At 46.6% G+C, this 24,541-nt stretch overlaps 1 protein-coding gene across 4 annotated transcripts in view; it reads left to right on the top strand.

Annotated features, from left to right (window-relative positions):
* Nucleotides 1-651: 651 nt before the first annotated feature.
* The window catches only part of SRGAP3 (SLIT-ROBO Rho GTPase activating protein 3), a 112,370-nt gene continuing 88,480 nt past the window's right edge, over nucleotides 652-24,541 (top strand). For 3 of the 4 annotated variants that reach the window (XM_057417730.1, XM_057417731.1, XM_057417732.1), the window contains exon 1: nucleotides 652-914. In XM_057417730.1, coding sequence (XP_057273713.1) covers nucleotides 848-914 — 67 coding nt within the window. In that variant the 5' untranslated portion in view covers nucleotides 652-847. The remainder of the gene's footprint in view (nucleotides 915-24,541) is intronic. The other variant, XM_057417729.1, reaches the window with a different exon arrangement.

The raw sequence follows: 24,541 nt of genomic DNA, 5'->3' as shown, positions 1-24,541 counted from the left end.
CCCACCCGGGTACCTCAGCTGTCAAATCCACTATACGGGTTAACAGTGTGGTATCTGATACTTCAGCCTCGGAGAGCAGATTCCAGCCCGGTGCCCTGCCGCAGTACGGAAACTGACTCGTCGGCAGGCAGCGTGTGCCGCGGCTGCGAGAGGGCAGCTCTGGCGGGGCTGAAGAACGAGATCCCAGCCCTGCCCTTTGGGAAACGGGGAGATACAGAGGCCGCAGCAGATCCGTGCGGTGCCGGGGTCAGCGCGGCCGGGCCTCGCCACGGCGGGGAGCACCGCGCCTGGGGGCGGCGCAGGACCGTGTGCGCCGGTTAACGGAGCTGCGGGAACACAGCGGCGGTACGATCCGGGCCCTGCTGACCCGGGACCGGGGCTGAGGATGGGGAGGCGGCAGTTCCCTCCCTGCCTCCCTCCCACGACAGAGCCTTCTGCATCCCCCCTTCCCACCAGCGGCCCCTCCGCCAGGGGCACCGCGCCCACAAGGACCGGTCCCCGCCGGGAGGGACTGGAAGGGGCGCGGGGACGCGCGTCCCGTCCCGCCCCGCCCCGCCCCTTACGGCGGCCCCGCCTCGCCCAGCGCGCAACCTGAGCGCGGGATCGGCAGCAGGGCCCCGCCTCGCCTCGGCTGGCGGCGGAGCGCGGTTGGGTTCGGCTCGGTGCGGAGGCCGGTGGCGCCGCGGCTCCCGCCGGGCTGTGTGCGGCGCGCTGTGTCCCCGGCACCGCCAATGAAGGCAGCCGCGGGCGGCGGTGGGGCCGCGGGCGGGTGAAGCGGCGGGGCCGGCGGTGCGCGGAGCGGCGGAGCGCGGCGGGTGTCCCGGCGGAGCCCGGGCCCCCCCGCAAGATGTCATCGCAGGGCAGGTTCAAGAAGGACAAAGAGATCATCGCCGACTACGAGGCGCAAGTCAAAGGTGCGGAGTGCGGCCGCTGCATTGCGGGGCGGGCGGCGGGGCACGGATGCGGTGCCCGCCTTTGTGTGCGGGGCGGGGCGGGCGGTGGCTGGCCCTGTCTGCGGGGCCTGCACCGCCCTGACCTCCCTGGGCCGCTGCCCCTGGTGCCTTCCCTTCCTCGGGCACCTTCCCGTCGCGCCCGGTTCCGCGGAGGTAGCGAGCACGGCCGGTGCCATCGCCCTGCGGGAAGCTCGGCGTGCGGAGCGCCCGCGGTCGCTGATTGCTGAGCCCTAACCCGAGTCGGCTCCCGGTGAATGGGGAGGGAGGTGCGAGGCTGCGGCCGGCATCCACCTGGGCAGCGCCGGGGCTGCGGGCTGCGCGGCAGCTCGGGAGCGGTAGCGGGAGGGAACCTGCTGATGCCGGTGTCTGCAGAGTGAGCTCTGCCCGGGCCGCCCGGTAGGAAGCACATTGATCTTGCGGGTCTTACGTAAGGAACTTCGCCGCGCATCAGGCCCAGTGACTTCAAGGGACATAATCATTATTATGCAAGTCCCAGCGTTATTGCAGGATGAAGACCTTGGGAAGCAGACCGCCTTGTTAATAAATATTGGAGAAGAACATCATTAGTGGTTGTGTCTGTTGAGACTGCTAAGCATCACCCACCAGGCTCCGGATTAATTTTTATGACAGTTAGAGTCATTATGGAAAAGTTGGTACACTCTGAAACATCACAAATGCCTGCAGCCTGGTGAAAGGCCAAGTGTGTCAGAGTGTGTGTGGTCAGACGGGAACGAATCGGTCTGTGTAGCCATCCCTCTACTTCAAAAATGGGAGTTTTAGTATTGGTAGCAAACTGTATGAACTGATATTTTTTGGTAACTTCAGTTTGTAAATCTGTTCCTCATTGCAACAATTCCTCATCCTGTTAGTTGATGGCAATTCCTTTTCCCACTTTCAGCTGAAGGTACTTAACTGCTTACTGAATGCCTTCTCATTGAGTTGCCCCCTTCAAGTCCCTTTGCTGTTATATAAAATTGGCTCCAATCTCCCCTTGGAAGGCTGTTTTATACAGGTACACGATCACCATTTTGTTATGTTCAAGTCTCTGGTTAAGAGAGAGTTAATTAAAAAAATATACAATAGCTTTCCTGCAAGTTAACCCTTGAGTGTGCAAACAGAACAGGTTTCCTGCCTTCTCTAGAGGTCACTTGGCGTGTTGGATCCTGAGCTTGGCTGAATGATGTCTCATCATTTTGAAGAAGTAGCTGCTGAAATGCTACAGTGCAGTGCCAGATGGAGGGATTTGGGGAAGGGGCTGTCTGTTGATTTTGTGCCATTGTTTACTTTCGTGCATTTCAGTCTTTTGTAGTTGGCTTTGAAGAGTGAAGTAGCAGTCACAACATGCTCTGCTCAGTGCCAATTACCTTTCTGCTTGTGTGTAATTTGGGCAAATTGATGTTATTGCACCCAGTAGTTAAGCAGATGAAATATTCTTTTAGCCTGTGGTATTGTTCTGTTTTATGGGAGGGGATTTGCATTTATTCATGGAGCCTGCCCCACGTCTCCATCTTCTTGATGATGTGCTGGGCCACGCAGCTCCTGCTTCTTGGATGCTTGGGGCTGCAGAGGGGTAGCTGGAAGCAGGACAGGGTCTGATCTGTGCCAAAAGCTTTACTGCAGACATTGCCAGTGTTTTTTCTTGTTGTTGTTTGTAACTGGAATATTCATTTGCCATGATCATTCTTGGCCCGACTTCTGTAGCCTCATGGTTTCCATATGTTGGTTAATGCTGGGGCTATGTAGAAGGGTGTTTTATTGCACCACAGCAATCACGTTTTGGGCAGCTGTAACACAGAGTTTGCTAATGGACCAGTAATAATTTCCTTTATACTCTTCTGTACCTAATTATACCTCCAGAAGTGTCTGTTTTCTGGTTTTGGGTACTTGGTCTGTGTTTTCGTGTGAATAAAGGTTAATTCCCATGTGGCTGGGGATTAACTGTGCCTGAAGCTGGGGCAAGGCAAGCAGAGTCAGACCCCAGCGTCTGTGTGTGCTGCCTGCTCGCTACCTTTGAGGTGGTGGCAGCTCCATCCCGGAGGAGCATCAGCTCAGCCACAGGACCAAGGTGGTCTTGGGGTGACCTTGGTGAGGTGAAGGGGCTCTGGTGCTCGTGGCTGTGTCTTGACAGCTGTCACCCTCACTGTCACCTCCCTGCAGGGATCAGGGCAGCTCTGACCTTCCTGTGTTGCTAAAATGTTAGAGGACAGTTTAGCAACATCTGAGTCCAGAGGAATTGGCACAGAGGTCTGTTGTGCCCTGTGCTTCATTGCTAAATAGGAGAGGCGAAAGAAAATGTAACTGGGCAGAAATGTTTAGTGATATGTTGGTGGTTGGTGGGGACCCCAGTTGAACTGGCTGCGGAGGACACTCTGCAGAGGGAGTGGGGCTTTTTCTTTGGTTAGTTGTGTACTGCCTGTGCAAATACAACCTGTGTGTCCTTGGTATCAGCAAAACCCGACATGGGGAGAGTTCGTCATCATCTAGACCTTCTTCTGAGGCTGTGACAGTGACCATAAACACCCACCTCCACTTCTGCTCCCCTTCTGTGAAGCTTAGTCTCTCTTGGCTTGACCTAGGGATTTCATGTAGGCCACCTCATTATCCAAATACCCCATTTATTTCCTTCAGGGATTTAGTTGTTATCCTATTCATATCTAAACTCGTGCTAACTTGATGGAGACAGTTACCCAAATCTCCAGAGAAAGACTAAAATGGAAAAGAAATAGGGAGAAAGAAAAGGGGGAGTGGTGGCAAGTGAGACTAACAAAGAAAATGTTGCCAAGGAATACCTGAAGTAGGAAGATGATAGATGAAAATGTGAAGAAGTGGTGTCTTGTTACAGAGGGTGGGTTTGAAATCTGACTGCAGTACAGGGATGGACCCATGGTGTGGTCAAGAAGATAGCAGGGAGAAAGCTGGAAAACCCTGGATGTGAACTCCAGGGAACATGTTGGCATGGGCGGAAGAGTAATTCACAGCAGAGGTGTGTTTAAAATGCTTTTAAAAGATGGATGTTGGAGGTGACTGGAAGCGTTCAGGGTGCTGGCCAGCCTGATCCACTGGGCAGCTGGGAAGGTGTGAGGCGTCTGCTCCTGGGGCTCTCACAAAGCAGTAACCAATGTGCAGTGCCTGAAATGCATAAACACCCTCACTTGCCCAGGTATTACTAGAGAGTTACTCACAAACAGCTGGGAATAATGTGGTGGTGGTGGGGAGGAGAAATAAAAAGTGTTGCTTACGCTTGGTCTGTAGGAAGGTTTTGCTGAAAGCCCTCTTGCCCAGGCTGTTGGGAATAGAGCAAAGGCCCCGGATGGTTCAGGGGCAGCCTGTCAATAACTGAGCCCTGCCCCGACCTCCTGTGCTCCAGGGTGCTGCACCCTCAGTTAAAAAAATCGATGAGCCCACACTTTATGGGGGGTGCATGATTGGCGTAAGTGGAGTTTAACTGGTGAGTAATCTTTGTGCACAGGGGTGATCTGTCAGCCGTAACAGCTCTATCTTATTCCCTCCCTGGAGAATTGTGCCTGCTTTTCTCATGGTGGGAAGGAGTTGTCCTGGAAATGCTTTGAAGAGATAAAGGGTGTGTGCTGCGTGTGCGCAGGGCTGAGTGCGTGCTGCCGCTGCACACCCTCTTGCTGGATGTTGCAGAGGGCTGGGGGGGCTAATAGCTGGGGCATAGCTACACACTGTTGGTGGTGGTACAGGCTTTGGGTCGGTGCTGCTCCCACTCTGTTTCTAGGAGTGGAAATACCGAATCATTGCTGCCCGTGGCTGCTGCAGGCTGGCTGTCCTTGCGGCAATCCGCAGTGTTTGCCATCTGCCTGTGCATGGAGACCTCTCTCTTTCACCCCTCCTGAACACACGCATCGCTGACAGGCACCGTCCCATGGTGTGGTCTCTCCTGTCAGTTATCACACTGTGGGTCCGTCCTTGCCTTCTGCTTCTCATCTGCATCCTTCTTTAGCTGCCAGCAGAGAGTTGTCCCCAGGATTGCCAGCAGATGCTTGCTTGATGGTACCAGAAAGAAAATATTAAGGGCACATTTTAGGAGGCAGGTTTTCTTATTTGTCTGTCTGAGGTTTGCAGACAGGAATGGTCGCATTAAAAATAAATGGCCAAAGATGTGGCTGCGTATTTACAACTGCCACTTTAAAGCTACTTGTGGAATACAGAATACAGTAGATCCTTGGATGTACGATTTAAAGCGAATGTTTTCAGACATGCAATTTTAATTGGTTTATCTGGCCAGAAAAATAAACAAATGTCTTTTCCTCATTACTGTCAGGTGCATGACTTGATGCTTTAATGCACTAAAGCTAACCAATGTTAATTATGTAGATGCAGCCATCCAAGGGTCGAGGTTGTAAATCTTGCAGAAAATTGGGCATCATGTTAGTTGGCTGTTTAATTTCATATTGCTTCCTGAAGCTTTTCTTTAGCTCTGGCAAAAGCCGGGTCATTGTATGATCTGTTTGGTTATTGTTGGCAGGAAGACTGCTGTGAGTCAGTGGCATCTTTTGCTGTCAGATGGCTGGCTGGTGAAAAGCATCCCTGGTGATCTTAAAGACAGTAGTCTTTAAATGGTGCACCTGGCTGCATAGCGATGAAGGGATGATTTCTTGCACTTCTAGGACTCTTAGTTGCTGTGTAAATTGATAATAGAATTACAGTTTTGATGGATTTAGCATATAAAACCATTAAAAAGGCTTGCAAACCTGGGGCCACAGAAAACTAATGTGTGCTTACATTGATTTGTCATTAGTTTTTAGCTTCATTTTACTTTTTCTATTGCAGTAGCTGCATTCCTTCTTTTATGTCTGTTATCAACTGCTGCCTATTCCTCTCTTTCCACTTAGCTCAGAAATTCTTGGGATAATTCCCATACCAAATTATTTTCTGGGATTATGGCTTGCTCAGGAGGGAAGCAGGGCTCCCAATTGGAAGAGGCATCAAGGCTTGAAACTTGACAGCCCATTTAATAAAATGGTTCTGTGCAAAAGAGAAGTTCCACCTTTTTGGGAAACTGCTAAATATTAATCACGGAAAGGGATATAAAATTTCCATTGACTTAATTGTTTTGCTTAGCAAAATGTGGGGAAGTGTGACCTGAGGGCCAGCTGGCATGTCTTGGTGTAGCTGTCGGCATCAGTGGAGTCATTGGCAACAGATAGCAGAATAGATGAATCTGATCTAGTTTCTGCTGTGAGACTTCAGAGTAACTGCTCAGCACTGCTCCTTGTTCAGTTGATTCCCATGGTGATTTACTTGTTGCTATCTTCCTGTTATCTGTTGTGTTTCCTCAGTGGTGTCTGATAGTGTGGTCCTGGTTTTACATGAGACCTCAATGTGCAGGGACAGCCATATGCAAAGAATAGCAGAAAGTATGTATGTGATTCATAATAAAGATGAATTGGCAGTCTCTAATGGAAACAAATTGAATCTATTAGAGATGTTTCCTGCAAAGCTAACGTCCTGAGTGCTTTGATGGAGGCTGGGATGGTTCAACTGAAGCCAGCAGGCTCCTGCATGCAGCCAGCCATCAGTGGTTCTGTTCAGTTGCTGGTGGGATCGACCCTCCTAAAATGCCTTGGATTTGGGCCTCCTCTGTGGTCAGTGGGAAGGAGGAGCTGCCAGCTTGTGGTGACTGGTCAGAGATGTGTGTGCATGTGTGCTTGGATTCCTTGCTGTGGGTCAGACACAGCTGATGTGTGACCTGATGCTCTCAGCATCAGCTCTGTGTGGGTGCAGCACCAGGCACTGCCTCACCAGAGCCGGGCAGTTGGCCTCGTGGTGCTGGTGCAGGAGATTGAACTGGAGAGTGCCAAGGCACTGCGGTTGCTATTGCTTGTCTTTGGCCACTATTTGTCAATCTACCCTTTTCCCTGGTAACAGTAAAAACCTCTTACAACACTTACTCATGGCCTGTAGCTAGTCCTGGTTCCAGGTGAAGAGTTTTAAGGGCCCTAAGAGTGCAGCACTAAATGTGCTTCAGGTGCTTAACAGATATTTATAAGCCTCTGCAAGGTGTAGTATTTTAAGTTCTGCGCACACAGTTTCAGCACCTGTCAGGAGCAGGATTTACTCTCTCCTTCTACTGGCCCATTGAAGGTGGGGGGAAACCTTCCCCCTTGAGCTCTTAAGTTTTCTCTTTGCCTGAATTTGGCTTTGTTTCAGTAGCTGTTAAGCCACCACCCATGGCAGCAACAGCAGTCACCTCCTGAAATGCATTTACTGACTTTGGAGGCATCTGTACTCCTGACAGGCAGCTGGTGATGGAGCAGTTCAAGCCCGTAATGCCTGGCATCAGGCTCAAGGCAGGAGAGGGGCACAGCAGCGTGCACAGTTGTGTTCTTCATGGCACTTTCCAGTGACGCTACCATGAGGTAATCTCCCTTTCTTACAACCTGGGTGGCTTTTTAATCCAGAAAGTTGATTTAATCCCATGAGGCTTTTGCTGAGCTGCCAGCAAACCTTCCTCTTTAGAAAGATGAGTATTTCTTACTAACAGCTATTGTGTTGTGCCCCACCTCTGTATTTTATTGGTGTGTATCATAGCAGCAAGGGAGGACCCAGAAACAAGTAAACAGCATGAACCCACACAGTGACAGTGGTAATAAAGGTTTGTACTTGTCACTGATGACCTCCTTAGGGCTTCCAGTCCTCTCCTGGTGTTCCTGCTTTGTGCCTGCGGTTGTTCTATGTACTTTAAGTTGTTCACATCTCCAAGAACCTGCTTGTAAGGTTTTCTCTGAAAACCTGGCCTGAGATGACTCTATTTTGGTGTCTCTCCTCTGGAAGACAACTGCAGTGCTTTGGGAAGAGGCAGCTCCTGAACAGCTTATTGCAACATACAGTTTTAAGAGAGGAAGTGGAGTATTGACATTGAACTGAGGGAGTTTATGTAGTTGTTGTCAGCTTCCCTGGGCTGGGGTGGAGTTGGTGTGATAGTGCTGATGTGTTTCTCACTGCCACGATGCTGTGGGATTGCGTAGTGACAGTGAGCGGTCAGCAGCTTGGTTCAGAGTTGATGTGAAAAATGGCACTGTCGATAGCACAGCAGCCCTCGCATGCCAGGCTGGGGAATATACAGCCTTTTATTTGTCCCAGTGTTGTCATTACTCATCAATGAGGAGGCAGCTGTTAGGATCCTGTCCATGGCAGGGAGGGAAGAGGTTTTAAATCATCCTCTTTGTTTTAAATCATCCCTTTTGTGTTAACTTGTTCTCTTTGTTTTAAATCTTCCCCTTTGTTTTAAAAACAAAGATATGCAAAAAAGGTGTGGTGGGCTAATTCCAGAGTGGAAACTGGTGCTTCTGGCCCAGCCCTGGCCTCTTCTAGAAGGTGGGTCCCCAGATTTAGCTCTGAGGGGAACAGCAGTGCCTCATGGCTTGTGCTCATGTTCTTGTTCGAATGTGGCCTTGGAGTGGTGTGTCTGTACTGGTCTGAGTTCCCAGTTTGGAAACCCCTGGCCTGGGAGCGATGGGAGGGATCAGGGAGATGGAAACTGCGTGAAGGCTACATCTGTGAGGTTCTCTTGCTTACCCATCTTGTGCTGCTGAGCTGCCTTATACAGTGTGCCTTCCAGAATGACAGAGCTGTTTGCTAGCTTTACTGATGTCCTTTCCTGACCGCTGAAGCCCAGCTGACATTCAGGGGGAGGTTCTCCATGAAGATTTCTGGTGCTGCAGGCTGCTAGTCTGGCAGTGGGAGGGTTTGGGAAAGCTACGGGCCCCTCTGTGTCCAACAGCTCAGAGAAGAATTTGCGTTAGTGTCTATCGCTCTTTTCCTTCAGAACTGAAGAGTAGCTTTGAAGAAGGGGAAGAAAAAAGGTTTTACTTTCCTTTCTCACCGAGGCCTTTGGGAGGAACAGTCGTGTGGCAAGGGATTGCAGTCACTCTAATGCATCTTGCTTCTCAAAGTCGCTCTGTAAAATATTGCTCTGTCTTGTAGCAACAGCAGGTGTGCAGGAAAGCTCAGTAATCTGTTAGACTGACTGTGGAGTTAAATTGTCCACAGCTTCTTGCTTGTGTCTCTATCAGACAGATAGGGAAAGAGGTTGCTCCTTAGTTGAGCATCCCTGTTTTTTTTAGCTCTGTCTCTCCAGGACTCTGAGCCTCAGTGGCGTGTCTGTGAATTAGAGAAGAGGGGATGCTGCTCTTTGGGCGACTGCTAATCCTGCTGCTCTTGGGAATGCTTGGGGCTATGGCTTTAGGGCAAGGATTTCATCCATATGGCTCTTGCTTCGGTTATTATCCGGATAGCAAAGCTACGTCTAGTGATTAGGTGAGACTCGGTGGTGTTTTACTGTCTGGCTTGCATTGTGAGAGTAAATATTTGAAAATGAAAGTGGGATACAAAGCTGTAACTGACCAGAGATCAGGAGACAGAGGTCTGGCTTCAGTGATTCCCATTAAGGGAGAAGGGAGCCAGGTTTTTTCCACTGCCTTTCTCCATCTGTTGGACCAAATTCAGCTCTGAACTCCAACTTTGTTGAACACTGTCACGCACTGAAGGCCCACAACAGAAATCCCTGTCAGGGACCTTATGAAACAGTGGCTTCCCTTTCACCATGGAAGAGCCCCAAAGATTGTTTTCCTTTTAGATGTTATAGCATCGATTAACTTTATTTTGTTTGGATTGTTGTCTGTGGTCTTGAGGCTGGTCTGTGGTGTGGTTAGAGCCTGAGGCGATGGTCTGCTACATGGAACATCTGGTTTAGAGAAGACCTCCGGAGCAGGTTTCTTAGCTCAAGATCACCAGTTAGATAATGTTAGGTTGCTGGCCTTGTGTGTATCCAGCATATCTCTCTGTCAAATGCACTGGTTAATCAATAATTGTTTCATGGGAGTAAAGCCCCTTGCTGTGGAATGAAAATGCTTCCCCACTGCCCGAGGTGACTAGAATTCCTCCTTAAAACACAGTGGAAGGTGACATACTCAGATCAACTAAATGCTTTTCAGGAAAGCTTCTGTGTCAGTGTAGAGTCTGCCAGCGGCTGAGATCTGAGAGAACTCCCAGCAGTGAGTTATTCTTTATGTTGATGGTGATGTTCAAAGCTTCTGGGTCAGACAAGGCTCTACTGCAATAGGTGGGACTTTCTGTCCAGTGTTAGTGATCTAATGGCTTTAAGCAAACTAGGTTTTGGGTAGCAGCCTGCGTCCCCCCGCTTTTCTATTTACTTCATGGAAATTAAACTGATGCTATAATTTAATCACAGATTACAGAAGAACTCTTAAGAGAGTAAGAACTAGAGATCAAACTGTATGGCAGTCTAAAGCTTTTGTGTTGGCAAAGGCTCTAGAGACAGTTCAAGGTTTTCTTTGCGTGAAAAAAGGTTAATTGATATTTGGGAAGAGCCTGAATGATGTTTCAATCAAGACAGCTTGTTAGTGTGTGAAATCTTAAAGGTACAGGCTTTGATCTGTCATTTGACGGTATTGGCAGTGTGGCAGGATTAAAGCTGCAAGAGAGCTTGAAGATCAGAGTTGCATCGTTAGGCAGTGATGATCAGGAGGCGAAGCCTTGCGCAGGCAAGTCCAGTTTGGGATTTAGTCATGGAGTGGGAGCATAATGTGAAACAGGGGGCTGTGTGTAGCCTAGGACAAGATGGAAACAGTGCTATTGACCTTGTTGCAAGCTGCTTTGTGTCCTTAGTGGAAAGTGATACACTAAAGCTGTTTGGGAGTTATCAGAAGACACTGTGTTGAGCTGGTCAGTTAGGGAAGGAAGAAATACTGTCTCCAAGATTACCCTGCCATAAGCAGAGAGTATGTTTAGCTTTTTCTTAACTCCCCCCTCCCCATCTCTGTTCTTGTTTGCCCTCAAAAGCTGATTAGTTACTCCAGATTTACCCTGATGTTGCAGCAGGTGACCTGTGGTTGTTGTGAAGTTGTGTCTGCAGACCTTGTGAGCCAGACTGTGGACTACTAACCAGCAGTGACCTCCACTGGAAGGAGATAAGCTGCTGGTTGATGAAGAAGTTTTAGGCCTTCTTAGAAAACGTTATTGTAGGTTTTCGCTCCTCTGTTGCTTGGGACGATGTGCTAACTCCCTCGAAAGGACAGCGTGCACTAAATGACCATTAAGGAGTGGGAAAGTTCTGCTCTGGCCAAAAGATAGTTTTGTTTGAAAACAAGACTCTGCTGCTGTTGAGCACGGCACTGAGGGAAGGCCCTCTTGAATGGGTGAGATCTTCCATCGACTTTGGTGTGTAGTGCTTCATGCCTCTGAGATAATGTGCTAAAGTCCCTGCTTGCATGAGGAATCCCACAATGTATGTTGCAAGGTTAGAAAAGAGTCACAGTGAATCCTTCACCTTGCTTTTCATACCACAGTGACTGAAGCCTGTCTGTATTCACCCCTCTGAAACCAGCAGTGGTGGGACATCTGGCAAAGGCTCCTCCTTTGGTATGTCTCTTACTGTGGATAAAAGACCTGTTGGTTGTCACACTGAGTTACTTCAGCAGTGATGTAGTGTGCAAGAGGATGCTAACTACTTTGATAGGAAGTTATTTGCACATGATTGCTTAGTAGGGTTACACTTACCAAGTACAGGCTGGAATATCATGATGTGTTTTTGTTTTGCAGTGTTTCCTGATGATTGTTTCTTGTTGGAGATGGGCACATTTTCAAAAGGGCTGAGTACTTTTACAGTCAATACTATGTACAGTTAAGCATGCTGAGGTCAGCACAATCGAATATCGTGCCTCAGGGTGGAATGTGATTGCTAGAGAGATTAGAAACCAATTTCTATCCCCATGTAGAGCATTACACAATTGGCTGGATACATTATAGTTTCCCTTGCAGCATCAAAGCAGTGTTCAAAATGCTGGGTTAGGTAACTCTGGCATTTCTGTAAATACCCATATAATGGTTTCAAACTGTTTGAAATGATTTTATTTTCCCAGTGTTTCCAGAGGCAGGCAGGAACGTTCTGCCTGTTTGGCTGGCAGGGTGATGCAGAGGCATGGAGGCAAGAGGGCAGTAGTTAGGAGCAGGAACAAAAGTCAAGTGCTTGAACTCTGCATCTCACATGAGGACCAGAAACTGCTTTGGTTGGACATGTCCTCTGTGCTGCCACAGCGATTGGGTAGCATGTGTGCTGTGCAGTTCCCCTCTGTTTGAAGCCTCCTTGTGTTGTGAGGTCTGAAAAGCTGTGTGATCGGCTGATCTATGGTGATAAGTGTGGTCGAGGTCCCTGGCCACCTCCTGCCTGTTTGCTCAACTCAACTGCCGCTTCCTGTTTTCAAGTGAGGATGTCTGCTCCTCAGGGCAGGATGATGTCTTCCTCTGTCTGTGATGCAGAAATAGGTGGATCTTCACCACCATGGTACATGTAACGCATGACTTCACGTTTTGAAGATGTACTGTGGCTCCCAGAGAAAGCAAGATTGCATCCAGCATGGGTAGGAAAATGTGAGTTATTGAGGTGTTGTACAGAAATACTGTAACTTGGGACAGCTGCCCTTGCTCTGTGATGGAAACCAGTTCGTTTCACACCTTAGGGGAACTGATCTGTCTTAGGGCTAGGACTGAGTATGTGCATCAGCCAGAGTGAGATGGAGAAGACAAGACTTACTGCACAGGTCATTCTGCAGCAAACTGCTTGTAAGCACACTGTGAAGGCGTGAAGATGTTGAACATGCAGTGTTGCACACAGAGGAAACGGAAAGACTGACATCTCAGTCGGAGCTCTCTGAAATGGCTGCAGCAGTCAGATACAGAAACTCTGCAAGATTAACCTCTTGCTATGCCAGATTTTCCTTAAACCATTTGTCCTTTTAGTTTCCACTAAATACACTAAATGTTTTGTAGGGACTTTTGTTTTGCCTTGTTCTTTTTTACCACTCAAGTGAATGGGACTTCGACTGTTGTAATACATGAAACTGGAAATCAGGATCTCCACTGTAATTGTATTTTTTGGATAGTTCAAGAAGAACCCGAGGAGATATGGCAACAAACCAAGCAAAAATAAATAGCAGCATTGAACCAGTTTTAACTTGGACTATGTCAAGTGAGTTGGGAAGCAAAAGGTTCTTCCAAAGCAATTTTGTTTCTTTTAATATCCTTGCATGATGTCATGCTGAGTGATTCACTTCTTAAAAGCAGTTTTTCCTGCACAGTGCTTCTATGCTCTTGACCTATTCTTGCTAAAACCCCTAAAGAAACGGTAACTAAAGATACTGTAAGTGAAAATGTCATACTATAAACCCTTGAAAGTGAAACCATAACAAAAAGAGTTCTCCTGTAGTCATTGTTCTTGCAGGATGGCAGTTTGAGATACACTGTTGGAATAACAATGATCCGTTTCATATAAGAGGTCAGATCAGAACTAAGGGTGAGTGGGAAGAAGAGGAGAAAAGAAATGCTCGTTGTTTACCTCTCCTAATCATACAACATGTTCTGGTACATCTCATGGGTTGTGCTGTTGGTGTGGTTGCCGCCTGCTTTACAAACACTTCTTTTTGTGTGTGATGAGAAGACATCCGTGTCAGATGGGAGATGAGCATGTAGCAGATGGTGTACTTCTCCTGAGGCACCAGCTGGAAGGAGATAATTTTGCAGGTCACAAAGCCAGAGAATAACTTCTTCAGAATGAAACTTGCATTGGGGATTAAAATTGAATATTCAAGAAAATACCTTCAGGAACCTTTCTTGGAAGCTACTTCACAGAGCTAGATATGAATGTTTGTTTGCTGTTTTCTGTTTCCAGACCCAAACGTGCTCCCAGTCCCCTCAGAAGGTGTAACATCAGGGCTGTGACAGCTTGTGGCAAATGTCCCTTTTTACTCTATAACCGATGCAGAGTGTCCAGCTAGCTGTGCATCTTACTGCATCCAAACGCATCGCAGCTCTGGGTGCTGTGCACTGTGGAAACGTGGGGAGCAGCTTGCCTGGGGTATCTCCTTGATGTTGGAGGGAGCAGCAGGTACCCAGGTCTGCAGTTCTGACTCCTGCACCAGGCTTGAGAGCGGATTGGTGCTGGGGCTTTGAGTGGTGAGGCTTCTTCTCTCCAAAGCTTCTTCATCTGGAGAATGGGGTTAACAATGTTTTCTCTCAGTGGGTGGCATCTGAGATATTTCATAAGGAGGGGTAGTGGTTTGCAGGTTCAAGGCAGTGTATTAAAGATGATCACACCAGCAGAACTGGTTCTTTGGTCTGAATATGGTGAAATGGGCCCCTTGTTTATTAGCTGTAGGATGTTGTCATTGCGGAGGCAGTCCAGCTGCTCTGGACTGCAGTTAGTTTGCACAGAGCTTCGGTGGTAAGCTCCACATGAGAGTGGTGGTTGGTCATGGGAACAGTCACAGGTCTTATCCTCAGGAGTTCTGCAGCTGTGAGTGAGAGGCAGGCACGAACCCCGGCTATCCTCTTGGTTTCCAGCACTTGTAGTCTCATCAGTGTGCCAAGGACTTGTGAATGGTGGTCACATTGTCACTGGTGTTTGCTGCAGGGTCCTTGTCCATGGTGTACCTTACAGTGACAACAAAATAAGACACTTATGGACACCAAACTAACTACTGAGCTTGCAGAAATTCGTGGTGGCAATATGCCTTTGAAAGAAAGAAAATCGCCAATGACCTCTTCCTTATGTTTTCTGGGGGTCTTTACCAGGCTGCATGCGTGCACAGCTTGCTGGAAAGAACTCCTTATCCCCAGTAGCATCTCTGTGTGAAGACTCTCAGGTTTCCTGGTACCCTAACTGTTCCTTGTTTGCCTGCCATCCAGCTGACTTGCCAAGAGGGAAGGACAGCTGATCCTTGCAGGTTCTGAATTGCCAAAGTGTTTGCTGTGGCTCTAGTTGCAGCTTGAATGGTGGAGGTGGAAGAGGCACCCTGACAGTGGTGCTGGGTTGTCCCGTTCTCATAGGTGGCATCCTTAGGCCCACCAGGATGAAACTGTTTGTGTAGTATTGGTAGGACTTCCATTGCTCTCCTCTGCTTTTGCCCCTCTTCTAAAACCCCGTTCAGTGTTACATGCTGTGGGAGCTCTGTGCTCTTTAATTGTTTGTCATTGTGGGAATTGCTTGTTCTAAAACCAATTACAACCTGACAAAACTGATCTGCCTTATTTACAAATACATCCATCTGGTTGAGGACTGCCTGGTATCACTGCCAGAATAATATGAGGCCTTTATTGCTGCTGCTGAGTTATTGAAGGGCTCCTGTGCTGGCATTGTCTGGAGCTGCATGGTGGCTTTCTGCGCGTGTATTTGTATGCATGTCCTTTGTAGGACAGAGGGAATGAATGTTTAAAATAACAAATCCTATGTAAACCAGATAGAGATAAAATGTGTACTTGGTATCGGGCAGGGTGGAGCCTCGCAGCATGGTTGGAGTGTGTCATACGACGGAGGGTGCTAACGCAGTGGCTGGTTCTGATGCAGGCTGGTGGGTGAGCTCTCTGAAGGGCAGGTGTAGCTGTTGGTATTAGGAGCATGCAGGAGGGAGTACAAGAACGGGGTAGCAGAGAAACCTGGACAGTTTGGAAGGGCCAGAGGTAGATATCCATCTGATGTGTATTCCATGCTGTTTGGCTGCTGCGACAGCCATGGGAACCAGGATTGCTGGCCACCCTGGGAGAGGTCCAGCTGATTCTGAATCTTCCAGAAGATTCTTTGATAACTGAGGTAGGACTAGATTCCTCCTTGGGAGCTGCAGTCTCCTGGTGGGTTTCATGTAGAAAATAGGCAAGAGAAGTAGGCAGGCATCTGGGGTGCGAGACTGTGTTCCTGGAACTCGATTTTGAAAAGGCTCAGAAAAGGAGGAAAACAGATGAGTGGTATCAGGACATTGGAACTTAAACCCATCACAACTGGTAACCAGAGCTGCTTCAGACTATTTTAGTTTTTCTGTGAATGTTCAGTTGCAGCTTAAAAAAAGATCTGAGGCATTATGAATCAGTGCTGATTTCACCCCCAGGCCAGCAGTTCAAAGCTGAATATAGTGACTTTTAGAAGCATTCACTGAAAGCCTCTATTCCTTGTTTACTATGTGTGTTATCCACAAAGGGTAGAAAGCGGAGACATACGTACGGAAACAAATTTAGCATGAGGGAAACAAGGAAGAGCTGCCCCCTCCATTAAGCCATTAAAATTAGCATGACTAGGCTTTGACATATAACTGGAGGTGAATTAGTCATTATGAATATTATAGATGAGAAATTTCAAGCCTATTTTTGTTTGTGATTTATCTAGGAATGACCTTTAACTTTTAAATTCAGAAATAATCACTCAGTTTTTGCTGGCTGGCTGAATAGCTGAAAATTCATAAATCAGCATGAACTGGAAGTACAGAATGCTGCAATCTGCATATGAAAACCTGTGTTGATATGAATTTTCAGGGTGGTTTTTTAATTTTATTTCCCTGTTACCATAGTAACTGAACATTTTTCTATAATGGTGAACTACTCTTGCAATGTGAGTGTGAGATAGGACACTTTACTTCCAGGGGCTGAGATGGTGAACCAGATTGTTGGGGTGCCTGGTACTTGCTGGTCCCTTGACATGAGCTGTGAAAATAGGGTGTGTGGAGTCAAAGAGGGTATTTGGTAGCACTGTAATGAGTTGAACCCAAATCTTCCTCACCAAGGGCTGGTGCCTGGGTCTGTCAGTGGTAAATGTTCCACCCCTGGCAGTGTTCAAGGCCAGGTTCGATGGAGTCTTGAGCAACGTTGTTTAGTGTGAGATGTCCATGCCCATGGCAGGGGGCTAGAACTGGATGATCTTAAGGTCCTTTCCAACCCAAACCATTCCATGATTCTAAAATAATCTCCAGCCAATTCAAGGTCTGTTTGAGAAAATGCATTCCTGCCATCATTTTGTGGCAGAAATGCACTGTAACATGGTCCAGCCAGGCAGGAGTATGTGTGGGATGCGTGACCTGGCAGTTGCAGCCCTGCAGTGCCACTGATTCTTCTCCTGGCATGGTGGTCCTGGTCCACTGCGCTCCCCAGCTTGCTTTTAAGCAGGGTGAAGTTGCTCCATGGGTCCTTAGTGGCTGTGTGTCCAAAATGATGGAGAGCTGCCACGTGCTGTGAGCATTGTGGTTCTAGCCTGCGGCAGTCTGTGGCTTGAAGTGGCCAGATTGGCAGTTTTGGTGACAGATGTTCCCCAAATGGGTGGAAGCTTCTTGTGCCATGGCAGTGGTTGGAGCAGGATGGGATGGCAAGCTGTGTTGCTTGCAATAACGATGGTCATCTTTGAACTCCCTGTTTTAGCTCACATCTTTAGTATCCCACCAATGTGGGCTTTTGGTGTTAGGCTTTCTAAAACTGATAACTTCTGTCATCCCAAAACTAGTGTCTGTGTTATAACCCTTGGTTTCCCTGTCATTTTCAAGCAGTGCCTCTTTCCTGCTGCTGGCAGGACTGTTAACAGCTTTTTAATAAGAAATTTTCTGAAATTCGTTGGATACAAATAGAAACCCTTTGATTCTCCCCTCCTTTTCCCTCCTGTTTAACAAGCTGTAGTTTATTAATGAAAAGCGCAGATAATGATGTTCCATGGGGAAATTGTTTTGGACAAAATCATTCATGAAAATACAGTTTACAGTTTAGAGTGACAGTTTGCTGGTTAGTCTGTCAGCAGGGGCATGTTCTGCAGTCCCCCAGCCTCTCTTGCTCCTTTATAAAGATCAACTGAATAAGGACGTACCACTGAGTACAATGGATGGCTAAAAGGAGGAGGAAATGCAGAAGGAAAGCAGAATAGATACAAAAAGGAACCCGCATCATGTCTTGTAACATAAGCTTTCAGTGTGCATCAGGACTAAGCTCTCCTGGCCATTGCAGCTGTAAAATAATGCTGTGTTTTCTGTTCCTTCTCTCATATGAAATCAGTGTGGTGAAAGCGGCTATGTCCTACGGGCAGGGTGGAAGAGGCTGTAAGGTGGTGATGGAGATTCTGGCTAATGTCCTGTTTCTCTGTAGCTGATCAGCATGCTTTGGCTTCAGCTGAATCCCTGCAACCCTGCCAACGAATGTGTCTGCTTGTGCAGCTCCTCTTAAAGCAGGCCAGAAATGTGGAGATGCTCAAAAGGAGACTGAGATTGTACATGGTTATTGGCATGGGGGGTTGATTTTGTTCGCTAGTTTTAAATCCAAATAGAAAATCATACTTCCACAATGAAGATATTTTCCTTACAACATAATTATAGCTCTGTATAATGTAGCTGTTCTTTATGCCGTAGTTAATAAAATATCCTAGCTGGAGGCAACTTGCTGGATATAATTTATGTGTAAATGGATCTTGTGACATTTTTTGGTGGGAGAGGGGGAGAGAAAATAATCCATTAACGTTTACATTACAATTGTTAGGATAAACCCCATGTATTTAAAAAAAGTTAATTTTCTCACAATTATTAATTAAATTTATAGCTAAATTTACTTCAGTGTTTGCACATTGCTTAGTTTGGGCAATAAACCAGGACTGGACAACCTCACTGTCTTGTTTTACTCAGTTTCAGTGTTGGTTTGAGTCAAGGGCTCCTAAGTTAAGGGGAGATTTTTCACTGGCTTCAAGAGTTTGGAATTAATCCCTGCTGAGATACAGTCACATAACGTACAGCCTGACATTGTTTTGGGGAAATATTAATATGTAACCTTCAGTGAAAAGGTGGAAGCGATGGTATTTTTTATTCATCATTTACATTTTAAAGGCTTCCAATAAAAAATATAAATCTCAGTTTGGTCTGAAAATAACTTTACCAGTGTTGTTAGAAAAATAACATTATTTTTAAGGGTCTCAGATGTTTTCTTTCAGGCCCCCCCGATTGGTCTGTCCCTAGCCTGCTGCCTTGCGAAGCTCCAGCATATTTTACTTAATTAGTTCCCTAAAGGCCATTATGTGTGAATTTATTTATTTTTTTACCCAAAAAGGCAATGAACACAAGGTCATCAAAATGATAAAAGGCCTTGAGAGCTCCGGCTGCTGCTTTGTATGCTCAGATGAATGAGGCACCTCCTGCCCCTCCTTTCGAGAGGCAGCACACAACTCCTGGGAGAAGTTTCATGTTTATTTCACTAACACAGTATTAGCTGTACCATTTTTGTCATGATAACTTTAACTTCATGTGTTTGTGGAGGGAGTTGTGTGGGCTGCCAGGTTAGCAGCTGGTATGTGTCCTCAGCAGGTCTGGCTACCCCTGTGCTGGGGACAAGGAGGATGCTTTCGCTGTCTCCTGACTGTGTGGAAGAGGCTGTTTTCCCCCCCTCCCTTCAAACTAATGTTTTATCCATTGCCTTATTAAACTCTGTATTATTTCCCCCAAAAGTCTCTTCTCTATGTTTAGATTCTCCTGGCAGCATAGGCATCTTTGACAGATGCTCATCTAATCTGTTGATAAAAGCCTGCAGTGATGGGAGATCTGACATCCTCCCTGGTTAGTCTGTTAACTATTTCTGATTAGACTGCTTTTGTCCCACTATTTAAACTAAATATTGTGAAGAGAAGCTGACTTGTTTGTGTGTTTCCCTCGGTGCTTATGAGGACCAGTTGATCAGCCACCCTCGCACAACTCCTCGTGCAGGGGAAGGCTGTTACCATGTTTTCCTCCAGTTCTGTCTTTCCCAGCCTGAGCAACACTTCCCTCTTGAAAGCAGGCCGTGACACCAGTGCTGTTTCCACCATACTTTACTTCTACCAGTTAGGTACATGATGGATCCAAGCTAAACCTGTTTTCAACATTTCCTGTAAATCAGATTGACATCTGTACTGCCATGTGCTAAACTGAGTAGACATCCTTTGTAAAACCGAATAGTTATATGGGCTAACGTGTTATTACTTTGCTTAGCAAAGAACTTAGAAGGTGGCATAAATCTCCTTTTATACCCATTACTGCTCTGTGAACGAGAAGGAAATGTGGATTGTTTTTTCTGGACCCGATGAGTAAGTTTCAGCGTGATGGATGATGGGCGATGCTTTCACAACCCATCAGTCATGGAGGTGCGCAAATGGAAAAGCAGTGGTGCCTTGGCTCATTAGCATATGCATTTATCTTATTGTTTAAGGCAGCTTCATTAGCTGCATTGGCTGTTGTGCTCTGTGCTGTGGTGGCTTGGTAATAAGCAACGAGTGGCCTGGTCTCAGCAGCTGGAAATTGCCTTATAAAGAGCAACTGTCAGCTCTCAGTCTAAGCCTGAGCTTGAGCAGGAGGGGCAGCATAGGGAGCACCAAGACTCTAAGGAGAATACTGTTTCGGAGAAATCATAAAACTCTTCTTAGAGCCCAGTTTGAGGAAGCTGCTGTGTGTTAGGAAATGAGAGTGGTTGATAGACCAGGTGATTGTGTTGCTGTTGAGAAGGACCTCGACTGGCTGGAGAGATGGGCAACAGGAGTCTTGTGAGGTTCAGCAAAGGGAAGCACTAAGTCCTGCATGTTGGGAGGGACAGCCCCAGGCACCAGCACAGGCAGGGAGCGACCGGCTGGAGAGCATCTCTGTAGAGAAACATCTCAGGGTCCTGGTGGACATGAGGTGGGACATGAGCCAGCAATGCACCCTTGTGACAAAGCAGGCCAAGAGCATCCTGGCTGCGTTAAGGTCTTCTCCATCAGGTCAAGGCCTTTTAGTGTAATAAAACCAGAAGCATTAAATCTCTAAGTAAACACGCTTTAAGCTACAAAATTGGTTAAATGTGTGTGTAGGAGTATAGGTGGATCTCCCTGTGTAGCAGAATGCTGTTTTTATGCCTGCCACTGATAATCAGTTGTTATTTCCTAAAGAAAATAACTGCAGATTACAGATATAAACCACACTGAGATTGGCTTCCTGCTTGCAGGTTTAAAGCATGATTGAAATGGGGAGTGCAAATCAGTCTGCTCAGATCCAGACTAACTCGCACGTTTGCAGTTCTGTAGCAGAAGGTGTGTTTTGGGGAGAGGATTGTGAAGTTGGAGCCCTGTAGGTGGGTGGAAGCTCCAGGCAGCTTCTGAGACCTCAGGCTTAGAGAAGGTAAGTGCTGATTCTTAGGTTTTGGGAGTTGTGGGGCAAGGTTTGTGGAAGGGGGAGTGCTCGTTTTCGTACCTGGGTGGAAAAGAGGGAGCACCATCTAAGAGTGTTTCAACCTCTAATAAGTTTAGTAATTACAGTCTGCTTAAAAAACAACTTGTAGACAAACTTGAATCTCTTTCTCCATCCTGCTTCTTGCTAATGTGACTGCACCATGTTTATAATTATCTTTGATAGAGATATGCATAGCCATATCTCAGTGCAAATAGGATAGTTGTGTGTGTGGTTTTGAATTTTGTCTTTCTCCAAAAGATGGGTAAATAGCCCTTTTAAGACTCATTATACTGTGACATGCTAAACTTCTTTAAAAGCACTCCAATAAATTACGGTGGGCTGGACTCCAACTGGATTTAAAATGTTTCACGTGATTCACTAATGTCATTCCCATTATGATGCCAGAATGTTTGCTGTGACTTTGAGGAGGTAACAAATGCAACTTGCAGAGAATTCTAAACTATTTATTTTAGGCAGGATCTTACTTCTTACTTGTGGAGCTTCCTGCGCTTGCTGAGAAGGCACTTACATGTTCTTGTGTGCCATTTAATCCAATTAGTGTGCTGGAGGTGCCTCTAAATAGTGCTATGTGAAGCTATTCAGTTTAATAAAGTTTAATGGGCATTATAAATGTTAAATGCTTGCTTAGGGCAATGCGCGGGGCCGGCTGTGCAGTGCGGTGGTGGAATGGTGTGCCGTGGAGCACAGCCTGTGGTGTCACGTTTGGTGGCACTGCCGGAGCCGATTCGAGCAGTTCCTGTTCCTGGGCACTTGCCCTGGCCCTGCAGGTACCTGGTGCTCACTGGCACCGAACTCTTTGTGATCATCGGCCAAGCAGGGCGGTTAATGACAAGGATCTGTATGGGTAAAACCTTCCATTTTCTTCCTATTGCTGTCAGTATCTTTTCTTAGCAGCATCTTTGTCTTCCTCTTCTTGGTAGTATCTTCTTCCTCTTTTTGTACTATCATGTATCTTTAATAATACAGGTTCCTGTAGGATTTTGCTGAGAGAAAAACAGCCATTGTTTGGTAAGATCATGCTTTAGACAAAAAGCAGAAGCTATCCTTCTGTCATTCCTTGCCGTACAGAGCAACTCTGCTGTCACAGTGAGGATGCAGCTATTCTCCCTGTTCCTTTGTCAGTGTTCAGTAGGTGTCCTTTTACTGGGGTGGGTGTCATGAACAAGAACTGTCAGTGCTGGTAAAAGCAAAAAAATTTGTCCTATTTTGCATTTATTAGCATGCACTAATTATTCATAGGAATAATTACCCTTTACCAATTCACATTAATTTAGATCACTTTTGAAAAGCAATCAAGAGGAGGAAGGAATTATCATACATCAAAGTGAATAAGGATATGGCACAAAAGAAATATGGGGCATTTTTATGTAAGAGACCATGTCAAGTCACTGTCATTTTTTTCCCTTCAAATTGCTGTTATTTGAACTCAGTTTGATGGCTGGTGCTAAAGACCATCTGTTAAATGTGTCCCCCACCTCAAAAGTCCAGTCATACTCTTCTCACTTCTGTATCTCTTTAACATGGAAAAACATCCTCTTATGGGGCAGCAGTATGAAAATGGGCAAAGAGACATGCTAGGTCATCCTACCATTATAAAGGTTCTTGCCTGACCCTGAACAGGTAGGTTTAAATTCTCAAGTGCTTTATTACCAGGGAGCACATGCAGCTTGGTAATACAATAGATTCTTGTCTACCTTCTGCCACAGACATGGGCACTGAAATCATCTTCATTGCCATGGCCGATGTGTTTCTTCTGCTGTAGGGGTAAATGTTTTGACAGTGCAGTCAGATCTGGGTGCTGTTAAATGTTACTTTCTCTAGATTACCCTTGGTCTTTCCTGACATTGAGCTAGGCAATGAAGATGAAAATCCTGGTGTCACATGAAACACAGGGCCTAAAAATACTTACTAAGCTTCCTTGCACTGTGTTACAGTGGGTTAGATGCTGCTCTGAAAGCCAAATGTGATGTGATGAAATAAGAGTGCCTTGGTAGACAAAGATATTGAGTGAGTAATCGTTAGAGAAGGGCAAGAAAGGGCAAGATTAAGTTTAGGTCAGGGGACAGAGTGAGCAGTGGAGTGTAGATGGAGGCTTCATTGGTCATAAGCATATTGGAAAGGAAGAATAATGACCCTATATTGGTTTGGTGCTTGCTGTGCTTCAGCAGTTGAAACCTTGTTTTCTCAATTCAGTGAGAGAAATCTCCTGCTTTTCCAATGAGTTTGAAACTGCTTCTGTGCATGATTGCTCGGGTGTTTGATCAGCTGGTGCTGCTCTGCAGGAACAGCCTGATAGCTTCATGTGATACTGGTCAATATTGACTGTTGTAGCTAGCACAGATCATCTTTATTGTGAAAAGGAACGGTCCTTGCACAAAACCCAAATACCAGTGAGTTGTATTACATACAGTTCCTGGGTTATTTTGCTGACATTGACAAAATGTTAGTGGCTGAGCAGAAATCTCCATTCAGGAGTGTTTGTCAGGGTACTGGTTACACACTTTGTGTGCAGGGGAGGGTGGGTGTCAGTTTGATTAGTCTCAGATAATGTGCTGCGTCGGTACAGGCGGAGCTGGGATGCTGCTCAGGCTGGTCTTGTGTATTCTGCTGCACATCATTAATATGCTGTAGCACACTCCATGTTCATTATTGATGGCTAAGTGAGTGAGCCCCCCTAAGTTTATTTGTTCACTGCTTCATCTTTGTGCTGTCAAATTCCAATAAGGATACTCTGAATGTGTGTGCTGTATCAGGGCTTGCTCCCACCACAGGGACTTGCGTTAAAGGAAAAACACAGTTGTATGATTGTAGGCTTTGTTTATTCCTAGCACTGATGGCAGGATGTAAACTTAAAATCAGGAATTCACATGAGGAATGGTCACAGCAGGTTGCCACATTTATTTGTTTTAAAAAATTATATTTAAAAAAGTCTGTATCCGGCATAAGGATATGAGGAAAATAGTTTTCTACCACCATCACATGCCTAAACCAGGAAACAAGCAGTGTGCTCCTACAAGCTGCCTGCTCTGCTGGTGTTTGATATACCACAAAGAGAATCCTGTTAGCAATGGGACAGGAGGATGGACAGTGCCTTTGGGAGAGCTTGTGAGTGGGGGCAGGTGGCATGGCACCAGGGCTGTAGAAACCTTGAAAACAGTGAAAAGTCACTTTGGATGCTGTGCTGCTGCTGGTGGGTACATGTGTTTGATCCTGAGATATTGGCGTCTCTTTGCATGATGGAGACTGACAGCCCATCTCTGGCTGTCAGCAGTGGCTGGCAGCATTGAGGAGTTGCTCCTGCCTTACTCTCCCTGGTGCTGGGAGGGAATTGCTGCATTGCCAAGGATGCAGCATAGCTCATGTTTCTGGCTCTCTTGCTAGTTGGCTGCTAGTATACTGATCAGTTGGGAGAAACCTTAGATGGATAGAAATAAGTACAAAGCAAGTGGGTTTAAAAGGGCAGGTGGCTACTGCTGGTATGGAGAAGAACTCCCAGACTTAATTATTTTGATGTTTGGTACTGATCTTGGAGTCTGTGGTGCTTGCCTTTGCAGTAAAGCTGTAGTA

This window comes from Pezoporus wallicus, unplaced genomic scaffold (genome assembly GCF_028554395.1).
Source record: "Pezoporus wallicus isolate ANWC-B61680 ecotype Strahan unplaced genomic scaffold, APGP_CSIRO_Pwel_v1 contig_8542, whole genome shotgun sequence".
Lineage (NCBI taxonomy): Eukaryota > Metazoa > Chordata > Aves > Psittaciformes > Psittacidae > Pezoporus > Pezoporus wallicus.
Note: the sequence above shows the minus strand (reverse complement) of the source record. Positions and strands in the feature narration are given on the sequence as shown.